Here is a 10,848-nt window from a genome sequence, read left to right on the forward strand (position 1 = left end):
TTGTCCTACTGCCCCCTGCCTAAAAGTTGAAATGATAAGAACACAATAATTTGGGCCCAAACTCGTGTTTTATATGTGGAGGTGGAAAAGAGCCATGATCATCAGGAGGGGAAACTGAGGCAGACCACAGGAGAAATCCAGAAGGTCATTGGGCCCAGGACTCTTTCCGGAGGCTCAGAAATACCAGGATTCCAGGAGGTCTCACAGCATGAAAGGAGCCTGACTACATTAGCTGATAGTAGCCAGGATAGGGGATGATCATCAGGCAGCTGCTGAGAATGCATTTATATCCTAAGAGTCAGCATCCTTGGGCACGCCAGGAGTGGGCAGGAGGGCCCCTACATCATCCCCACGGAGAGACATCCAAGGGGCTGAGGAAAGAGGAAGGGGGTGGGTCATCAGAATCTGAAGTCCTCTGGGCTCCTGACTGCCTCTCCCCCACACGTGTCTCCATGAGAGGTCCTGTCTTTCCCCGTCTCTGTCCTACTCCAAGGCTTCTGTCCCCTTCTGAGTCTCTGTTTCATCCCTCCAGTCCTCCACCTCTCTGCATCTCTGTCCTTTTCTGGTCTGGATGTGCCGCCCACCCCCAGGTCTGTGTCTCCCTCTCTTTGCAGGTTTCCAGTTCTTTCCCTCTTCCTGCTCCGCACCTGGCAGCCCCTTTCTCATCCTCCTCCACAGCAGAGCTCCTCCCACAGCCACTGCCGTGAGCAGCAAGAAGCCAATGACGATTCCAACCACTGGCACCGAGGATTTGGCTGGTGATTCTGCAGCCAGAGAATGATGTGAGATGCTGAAGGGACTGCCCAGCCCATCTGAGTCAGGGCAGGAGACTGGGGGTGGTCAGTCCCTCCCAGCCTCAGAGATTCCCAAGATCAGGTTCTGGGGAATGGGTGGGGGGCAGAGGGAAAGCCCATCAGCAGATGTTCTGGGTCTGTGCAGAATGCCCCCATGTTGCTTAGAAGAACCAGCCACAGCAAGATGAGTCTCAGTCACACTAGCCAAGGGACCTGTAGCAGCAGGGTGCAAGGTATTCTGACTCCGGAGAGGAAGGGCGGGCACAGAGCAGTAGGTCAGATTGCAGGGGACTGGCTAGCTGAGCCATTCAGTGGTCAGTCTTAGTGACAACCGGCAGCAGCAGACAACGAATGATCAGAATAGTAGCAGCAGCAGCAGGGAAAGTGGTGAAATTTAGGGAGGACTTTCCACAGTTAATGGTTGGTCAGACTCAATGAGGCTGGCAGCAGCAGGATGGAAGGCAGGCAGACTCAAGGAGGACCAGCAGCAGTGGGGTGGAAGGTGGTCAGACCCAAGAAGGATGAAAGGCAACCAGAAACGGGGGATGTCATCACTCAGCGGGACCTCACCCAGCTCCACAGTGAGGGGCTGTGGCAGCCCTGCATGCTGCACCAGGCAGCGGTAGTGGTGCTCGTCGCCACTTTTGACTGTCAGTGAAGACCAGGCATGGAAGGAGCCGTCGCCATTGGGGCCAAAGTCCCCTTCACCAGAGCCAGCTGCCAGGCCATTCCGGAGGAATCGTAGTTGTAGCTCCGGTGGGTAGAAGGAGAAGGCACTGCAGGTGAGCACAGAAAAGCCAGGGCTGCCGGGTCGGGCCTTCAGGCGCATGGAGGGTGGCTCTGCAGACAAACAGGCAGACAGACCTGAGCCCCAAGCCCATGAACCCCTAGGGTCAGATCTAGTGAAGGCCAGATATGGACATACAGAAGCCTCCATTCCTTCCACTATACCCAGTAGTTCCCACCATGTGCCCTACACTGTGCTGAGCCTGCAGAATATAGTAGGAAATGTAAAGGGACTGACCTAAGGGGATAGAGACCCCACCAATCTACAGTGACGGTATCCACCTCTCACCCATTCCTTCCTACAGCAGACACATACGGGGCATCAGTAACCACGTGCCAGACACCCTTCTAGGCACACAGCAGTGAACAAGACAGAAGTCCCTGTCTTCAAGAAGCCCAAGTTCTAACAAGGGGAGAGAGACCACTATCAGTGTCCAAATAAATAAAAAAGAAATAGACTGTGAAAGTGTTGTGAGGAGGTAAATAAGACAGACCCTATTGTTAAAAGACGGTAGGCAGGGATCCCTGGGTGGCGCAGCGGCTTAGCGCCTGCCTTTGGCCCAGGGCGCAATCCTGGAGACCCGGGATCAAATCCCATGTCGGGCTCCCGGCGCATGGAGCCTGCTTCTCCCTCTGCCTGTGTCTCTGCCTCTCTCTCTCTCTTTCTCTGTGACTATCATAAATAAATAAACATTAAAAAAAAAAAAGACGGTAGGCAGATAGTATGAAAAATATAGCAGTGCATCTGAAATTTAAATGAACTGGACAAATGCCTGGGAGATGCAGCCTTCCAAAACTGACACAAGAAATAAAAAATTGGAGTAGTCCTATAGTGATTTAACAATTTAAAAAAAAAAAAAAAAAAAAAAAAAAAAAAAAACAATTTTAATCCATGATTTTAAATTTTTCGACAAGTAAAAGTCCAGGTCCAGGTGACATCATTCATTGTGAATTATTTAAAAAAAAAATTTTTTTTTGGGGGGGGGTGGGAAAAAATTTAAAAATTAAAAAAAAAAAAGCAAAACTGGGGCACCTGGGTGGCTCAAGCAGTTAAGTGTCTGCCTTCAGGTCAGGTCATAATCTCTAGGTCCTGGGATCGAACCCCACATTGGTCTCCCTGCTTAGCATAGAGCCTGCTTCTTTCTCTCTTTCCCTCTGCCTGCCACACCTCCTGCTTGTGCTCTCTCTGTCAAATAAATAAAACCTTAAAAAACAACAACAACAACAACAAAGAGCAGATCTACATCTAATTTGGGGGGGGGGAATGTGGGATCCATCTACTTCGGATCTCCAGTGGAGGAGAGAGGATGGTGGTCTTGCAAGAAATGATGCTGCATCAACTGGAGATCCATGAAGGACAAAGGAACATTGAACCCTTACCTCACACCATTACATACAATTTTTTTTTTAAGATTTTATTTTATTTTTTTTAATTTTTATTTATTTATGATAGTCACAGGGAGAGAGAGAGAGAGAGAGAGAGAGAGGCAGAGACACAGGTAGAGGGAGAAGCAGGCTCCATACACCGGGAGCCCGACGTGGGATTCGATCCCGGGTCTCCAGGATCGCGCCCTGGGCCAAAGACAGTCGCCAAACCGCTGCGCCACCCAGGGATCCCACATTACATACAATTAACTCAAGATGGATCACACAGTTATATACGAAAGCTACTTATCAACCAAGCTTCTAGAAGACATAAAATAATACCTTCATAGCTTTGAAAGAGGAAAGATTTCCTAAAGAGCACACACACATAAGAGCTATACATAAAATATGGATGAATTGATGTTCATTAAAATTAAGAACTTTTGTTCAGGGATGCCTGGGTGGCTTAGCAGTTGAGAGTCCGCCTTCAGCTCAGGGTGTGACCCTGGAGGCCAGGGATCGAGTCCCACATCAGGCTCCCTGCATAGAGCCTGCTTCTGCCTCTGCCTGTGTCTCTGCCTGTGTGTGTGTGTCTCTCATGAATAAAAAATTAAAATATATATATTTTTAAATGCAGCTTAAAAATGGGCAAATCAGGAGATCCCTGGGTGGCTCAGCGGTTTGGCGCCTGCCTTTGGCCCAGGGCACGATCCTGGAGTCCCGGGATCGAGTCCCGCTTCAGGCTCCCAGCATGGAGCCTGCTTCTCCCTCTGCCTGTGTCTCTGCCTCTCTCTCTCTCTCTCTATGTCTATCATGAATAAATAAATCTTAAAAAAAAAATAGGCACGGGCAGCCCTGGTGGCGCAGTGGTTTAGCGCCGCCTGCAGCCCAGGGTTTGATCCTGGGGACACTGGATAGAGTCCCACATCGGGCTCTCTGCATGGAGCTTGCTTCTCCCTCTGCCTGTGCCTCTGCCTCTCTCTCTGTGTGTGTCTCTATGAATAAATAAATAAAATCTTTAAAAATAAATAAATTTAAAAAATAAAAAATAAAAATAAAAATAAATAAATAAATAAATAAATACATTTTTTAAATGGGCAAATCACTCAATCACTCCAAAAGAGTGAATGTTCAACTGGCCAATAATATGTAAATGTACTCACCATCACTAGTCATCAACTCATTTATCTTATTTTTTTTAATTTTTACTTATTTATGATAGTCACACAGAGAGAGAGAGAGAAAGGCAGAGACAGAGACATAGGCAGAGGGAGAAGCAGGCTCCATGCATGGGGAGCCCGACGTGGGATTTGATCCCGGGTCTCCAGGATCACGCCCTGGGCCAAAGGCAGGCGCTAAACCGCTGCGCCACCCAGGGATCCCCCTGATTTTTTTTTTTAAGATTTATTTATTCATTTCAGAGAGAGCTCGAGCCTGAGCCCAAGGGGCAGAGGGAGAGAGAGAATCTCAAGCAGACTCCATGCTGAGCTGAGAGCCTGACACAGGGCTCAGTCCCACAACCCTGAGATCATGAACTAAGTCAAAACCTAGAGTCAGACACCTAACTGGCTGCACCACCCAGGTGCCCCTCTGATTTTTTTTTCTTTTTAAGATTTATTTATTTGAGAGGAATCCCTGGGTGGTTCAGTGGTTTAGCACCTGCCTTCCACCCAGGGTGTGATCCTGGAGTCCCAGGATCGAGTCCCATATCAGACTCCCTGCACGGAGCCTGCTTCTCCCTCTGCCTATGTCTCTGCCTCTGTGTGCGTGTCTCTCATGAATAAATAAATAAAAATCTTTAAAAATATATATATTTATTTGAGAGAGAGAGAGATAAAGAGTGGGAGGGGAGGGGCATAGAGAGAGGGAGAGAGAATATCCCAAGCAGACTCCCTTCTGAGCATGGAGCCTGACGCTGGGCTCAATCCTATGACCCTGAAATCCCGACCCAATTCTCACTTATCATCAGAGAAATGAAAAACGCATCACAGTAAGATACCAGCACACACCCGTCAGAATGGTTAAAATGAAGGCAGGCAGGGATATCTGGGTGGTTCAGCAGTTTGGTGCCTGCCTTAGGCCCAGGGCATGATCCTGGGGACCCAGGATCGAGTCCCACGTCAGCCTCCCTGCATGGAGCCTGCTTTCTCCCTCTGCCTATGTCTCTGCCTCTCTGTGTCTCTCATGAAAAAATAAATAAAATCTTTATTTTTTTTAAAGATTTATTTATTTATTTATTTATTATTTATGATAGACACAGAGAGAGAGACAGACCACTGAGCCACACAGGGATCCCCTAAATAAAATCTTAAAAAAAATTCAAGGCAGATAATATCAAATTCTGGCAAGTCTGTGGAGCAGCTGGAGTTCTCCTACACAGCTGGTGGGATTATGAAATGGGTTCAACCCCTTTGAGAAAAGCCTCTAGCACTACCTACTAAAACTAATCTGGTGCCTACACTACAATATACAAAGCAGCACACGGTCACAGTCATCTGAAGTTCAAAATTGGGCAATGGCATGGTGATAAAAATCAGGTCACTTGTTAACCTTGGGAAGTATGGAATGGGACACAAGGAAGTCTTGTGGGGTGCTGGAAATGTTCTAGATCTTGACACGCAGGTTTATGGGCCTCCATTAAACTTAACTGAGCCATGTATTTTAGATAGGTGAGTTACAGCTCAATAAAAAAGAAAAAACAAAGACACCATAGTGAATGAATGGACAAAGCAATGGCATGGGAGACAGTAATGGGGGTGGTATGGGGACGCACTGTAGCCAGGGTGATCAAGGAGGACCCTGCTGAAGACACGGACCTAGGTCTGACATCCTAGGTCAAACCTAAAGCATGAGAAGGACCCAGTCATGCCAGGATCCCAAGGAAGAGAACTGCAAGCAGAGGGCACAGCAGGTGCAAAAGCCCTAAGGAGGAAAAGAACCTGACATGTGGAGGAAGGTCAAAGAAAATCTCCCTGGCTGTGACACCAGAGGAACTGATGGAGGATGGCAGAGGTAGAGAAATGGGAGGGCCAGTATGGTTCAGCAAACGCTGGGTGAGCCCATCGGGCCGAGTGAAGCAGGCAGAGGAGAGGGCCAGAGGCCACTGGTACTCGGGCCTCCAGGCCCAGAACGAGGAACATGAGCTATGTCCAGAGGTCTCTAAGAGCCAGGGGAGGGCTGTGTGTGGGAGGGGAGTGGGGACAGCTCTGGGGACATGTTGGGGAGGAGTCGGGGCCAGGAGCCCGGGGAAGAGGCTGGGGGAAGAAGATGAGGCCTATAGTGGGGGTGTGGGGATGGAAAGCTCCCTGGAGATCAGGGAATCTTCTGAAGGTTGCTCACCCTTCCACTCCAGGTTTCCACGGCCCCTCTCCAGATGGCCCAGCAGCCGCTGGGGGCAGGAGTAGAGCAGGAAGGTCCTCTCCTTGCTGACTGCCCCAGCCTGCTGCATCCACCTCTTACTGACCGTCTCGGTCTCGGGCCAGTCCCCATTCCAGGTGCCCAGCTTGGGGTCGAAAGTCATGAAATCCTCGCCGTTCAGCGCAAACTTGGCCACAGGCACTGAGGTGTTGTCGGGGCCCAACTCGCAGCCCAGCAGGCCCTGCAGGGTGTAGGGTCCTGGGGTGCCCACATACAGGTAAGCAGGGCCCAGGAGCAGCAGCCCCGCACCCTCCCTGCTCAGACCCAGGGGTCAGGGGATCTTACCTCCATCCCCCAAGGCTTTGAGAGCTTCCAGGAAGAGCCCCTCCTTGGTCCTCAGGTCTGTGGTCTCTTTCTCCCAATACCAGGACACCTGGTTTTCCCAGACCCAAGCCCCATACGGCTCGGCCTGGGCCCGCAGGTTATTGTAGCTCAGATACTGCTGGGGACCCAGCCAGCCGGAGGCCCAGAAGGCAGGAGTCCCAGGAGGAGGAGCGGACACAGCGGTGAGGTGGTACAGGAGGGAGAGATGGCTGTCTGCTGGAGGAAGACAGGTGAAGAGGGCGGGGGCCTAGACTGGGAGCAGGACAGATGCCCTGAAAGAGGAAAGACTCAACCCCAGGGAGAAAGGACAGACCCCTTGGGGCACATGTGTGGCTCAGTGGCTGAACATCTGCCTCTGGCTCAGGCCTTGATCCCAGAGTCCTGGAATCGGGTCCCGCATCGGGCTTCCTGCAGGGAGCCTGCTTCTCCTTCTGCCTGTCTCTCTCTCTCTCTCTCTCTCTCTCTGTGTGTGTCTCGCATGAATAAATAAAAAAGAAAGAAAGAAAGAAAGAAAGAAAGAAAAGAAAAGAAAGAAAAGAAAAGAAAAAAAGAAAGAAAAGAAAAGAAAAGAAAAGAAAAGAAAAGAAAAGAAAAGAAAAGAAAAGAAAAGAAAAGAAAAGGAGATCCAGAAGTGGGGACAGACCCAGAGAGAGGAGGACAGACCCCGGGCGGGGGGGGGGGGGGTGACAGTCCCCCGGACAGAAGCGAACAGGTGGCCCGCAGACACAGCCACCGAGGGAGGAAGAAGAGCGACAGAGCGACGCTCCGGGAAGGCGTCGTGCCCGCCCACAGTGAACCCTCCGATTTCGCTTCCCTCGCCCCTTCCCGGCCGCCGGCGCCTCCCTCCCCGCCGCCCGCCGCGGGCCCCTCACCTGCGCGCAGGGTCGGCAGCAGGAAAAGCAGGAAACCGAGCCCCCAGGACCGAGGCCGAGGGACCCCCATCCTGAGCGGGAGACCTGGGGCGGGAGGGGGCGCGTGAGTGCTCCGACCCCCGCCCCGCCCCCTCCTCCCGCAGCGCCCGAGGGGCTCGGCCAGCACGCGCGCCCGCCTGGGGGCCCCGGGGCTCCGCGACTCAGGCTGGCCTCCCTGCCTCCTCCTCCGCGAACTTTCACCCCTTCATTTGGTCCTTTTGGGTTAATTAATTACAGAGCCTGGATAGGCTGAGAGTCCTGTCTCCGAGCTCCGCCCCGTCTCTTCCTCCTCCCTCAGACCCTGGATTCCGAGCCCCAGCCCCTCCTCCCTCAGACCCGGGAGTCCCTGCCCCCCAGCCCCCTGCAACTTCAAACCCAGGAGTCCTCACCTCCAGCCCCCTCCACCCTCAGACCCAGAGGTCCTGCCCCCAGCCGCCTCCTCTCTCAGACTCAGGGATCCGGACCTCCAGCCCTCCTCCCTCAGACCCTGGAGTCGTGGACCCCCAGCCCCATCCTTTCTGAGACCCAGGGGTCCGGGCCCCAGTCCTCTCCTTCCCCAGAGCCAGGAGTCCAGGCCCCCAGGCCCCTCCTCCCTCAGACCCAAGAGTCCAAGCCTCCAGCCCCCTCCTCCCTCAAGACCAGAAGTGGGAACCCCCAGCCCTCTCCTTCCCCAGAGCCAGGAGTCCAGGGCCTCCAGCCCCTCCTCCCTCAGACCCAGGAGTCCAGGCCCCTAGTGTCTTCTCCCTCAGAGCCGAGAATCCCGCCCCCAAACCCTCAGATCCAAGAGCCCTGGCCCCCTCCTCCCTCAGACCCAAGAGTCCAAGCCCTCAGCCCCCTCCTGCCTCAAGACCAGAAGTGGGAGCCCATAGCCTCCTCCTCCCTCAGACCCAGGAGTCCAGGCCCCTAGTCTCTCCTCCCAAGAGCAGAGAATCCTGCCCCCACCCCCTCAGATCTGAGAGCCCCGACCCAGCGTGTAGGACCCCAGACCTCTCCTCCCTCAGACCCAGAAGCCCAGAACCCTGCCCGTCCTCCCTCAGCTGGGGCCCAGCTCTGCTCACCACAGCGAAGTTCCCTTCCCTCCTGCAGCCCTAGCTGGCTCCGAAGTTCCCTTCCCTCCTGCAGCCCTAGCTGGCTCCCGTGACTGGAGACCCCAGTTCCTCTCTCACATCCTGTCCGGAGACTGCTCCCTGACTTCGGGAATATCCAACCCCGCCCCCCAGCTGCAGGGCACACCCCAGGCCCAGCGCCCAGCCTCCTGGAGTATTTGTTTCACACTGGGTCTTGAAACTTTTTTCTTTGTTTCTTTTCTTTTCTTTTTTTCTTTTCTTTTCTTTTTTTTTTTTTTTTGCCTCTTTCTCCGTTGCTCCCTGTTTTCCGATTTTGAGGTGTCAGCCACCCAGCGAATTCATGACAGAGTTGAGAGCCCAACACTATGGGAGTCCAAACTTTGAAGGTTTCAGTGGGTCCCCTGCTTTACTTCATTATGCAACGTTCCCCACCCCGCACCCCTTCACCAGCCCTTGCTACAGGGAAAGTTCTCCAGACACCTCTAAATTTCCTCCTTGGGACCCGTTCCCTAAGTGTGTCCCTTCCACTTCTTTAGTGTCTCCTGATATGGCCTTAATAACACGGTCCCAGGATATATTGCTCTCAGGCTTAGAGGCCCCCTCGAGTCCCCCCCAGCCCACACTGTGGCTACAATGCCTCCATTATGCTGGAATGTTGTGCACCGCCCGTATATTCATATATAGAAAGGAGACTTATTTTAAGCAATCGGCTCACGTGATTTAGGCCTAGCGAGCCTAAAATTTGATAGGGGTGGCTGGCCGGCTGGGAACTAGGTAAAGTGTTGCAGGTCAAGTCCCAGAGCAGCAAGCCGGAGAATCTGGGGGAGCTGCTCTTGCAGATGGAGTCCCAAGGCGATCTGCTGGCAGAGCTCGCTCTCCCTTGAGTGGAGGTCAGTTGTTTTTTTTCTTCTGGTCAGGCCTCCAACTGCTGGGCAGTAGCCCACCCACACTCTGGAGGGCAGCGTGCTCTACCCCAAGCCCACTGATTTCAGCGTAAATCTCATCCCAGCCCACCCTCGTGGAAATATCCCGAGTGATGTTTGACCCACCATTTGGGGCCTGGGGCCCCACCCCGCCAAGTAGACACCTGAAAGTAACCGCACATGGTAAATCTGTGTTCAACTTAGTGAGGAAACTGTATTTGTTTTCCTTTCTCTCCCTGGTCCTGCTAGAATATCCACTGAGGGGACGCCTAGGTGGTTCAGTGGTTGAGCGTCTGCCTTCGGCTCAGGGTGTGATCCTGGGGTCCCAGGATCGAGTCCCACATCGGGCTCCCTGCATGGAGCCTGCTTCTCCCTCTGCCTGTCTCTGCCTCTCTCTGTGTGTGTCTCTCATGAATAAATAAATAAATAAATAAATAAATAAATAAATAAATAAAATCTTAAAAAAATAGAATATTCACTGAGATCCATCCTGAGGGCCTGTCTTTCTCTCTCTTTTTTTAAGATTTTATTTATTTATTCATGAGAGACAGAGAGAGAGAGGCAGAGACACAGGCAGAGGGAGAAGCAGGCTCCATGCAGGGAGCCCAACGTGGGACTCAATCCCGGGACCCCAGGATCAGGCCCTGGGCTGAAGGCAGCGCTAAACCTCTGAGCCACCCAGGTTGCCCTGAGGGCCTGTCTCTAATGATGCTGGAGGATCCTGCTCTTACGTCCCATGAGTCCTCTTCTAACACCCTTGGTTCTGTCCTAAAATACTCTGAGGAACCCACCTGGGACATACCCAGCTGTCCCTTCTGTGTCCCTAGGGATCTGGCTATGTCTCTATGGGACCATTCCATCAGCCCCGGAGACTCTTATTCTAAAGTCCTTAGGACTGGGTCACCCAAGTGGCTCAGCCAGTTGAGCGTCTGCCATCCCAGGGTCCTGGGATCGAGCCCCACATAGATCTCCCCACTCAGCAGGAAGCCCACTCCCGCTATCTCTGTCTCTCTCTCAAATAAATAAATAAAATCTTAAAAAAATTTATTTTAAACAAAATCCTCAGGACAGTACTGTGACGTTCCTTGGATCTGGGAATAAAATGTCCAATGTCTTGTGACAGTGTCCTATTCAGGACCCTGCTTTACTTTTCCTTGGAGCTTGTACACCATACCCCTGGGGTCGTTGCTCTGCCCTACTATAAGATGCCCCAGGACTCATCTAAATGCTCCCTGAGCCCTACCCTAATGCCCCCATAGTC

At 52.3% G+C, this 10,848-nt stretch overlaps 1 protein-coding gene across 3 annotated transcripts; it reads right to left on the minus strand.

Annotated features, from left to right (window-relative positions):
• Positions 1 to 49: 49 nt before the first annotated feature.
• Positions 50 to 8,694, minus strand: FCGRT (Fc gamma receptor and transporter). Of its 3 annotated transcripts, none has more exons than XM_077845247.1 (7): positions 8,656 to 8,694; positions 7,559 to 7,642; positions 6,648 to 6,899; positions 6,285 to 6,560; positions 1,365 to 1,634; positions 648 to 764; positions 50 to 371 (listed from the first exon to the last, which is right to left on the minus strand). In XM_077845247.1, exons 2-7 carry the CDS (start codon positions 7,626 to 7,628, stop codon positions 292 to 294), a joined length of 1,065 nt encoding a protein of 354 aa, XP_077701373.1. In that variant the 5' UTR covers positions 7,629 to 7,642; positions 8,656 to 8,694; the 3' UTR covers positions 50 to 291. The 3 variants fall into 3 exon arrangements, with proteins under 3 accessions (XP_077701373.1, XP_077701363.1, XP_077701383.1); XM_077845237.1 differs by having other exon boundaries at positions 6,648 to 6,902; XM_077845257.1 differs by lacking the exon at positions 6,285 to 6,560 and having other exon boundaries at positions 6,648 to 6,902.
• Positions 8,695 to 10,848: the final 2,154 nt, after the last annotated feature.

The sequence above is a fragment of the Canis aureus genome, chromosome 1 (assembly GCF_053574225.1).
Source record: "Canis aureus isolate CA01 chromosome 1, VMU_Caureus_v.1.0, whole genome shotgun sequence".
Classification (NCBI taxonomy): Eukaryota; Metazoa; Chordata; class Mammalia; order Carnivora; family Canidae; genus Canis; species Canis aureus.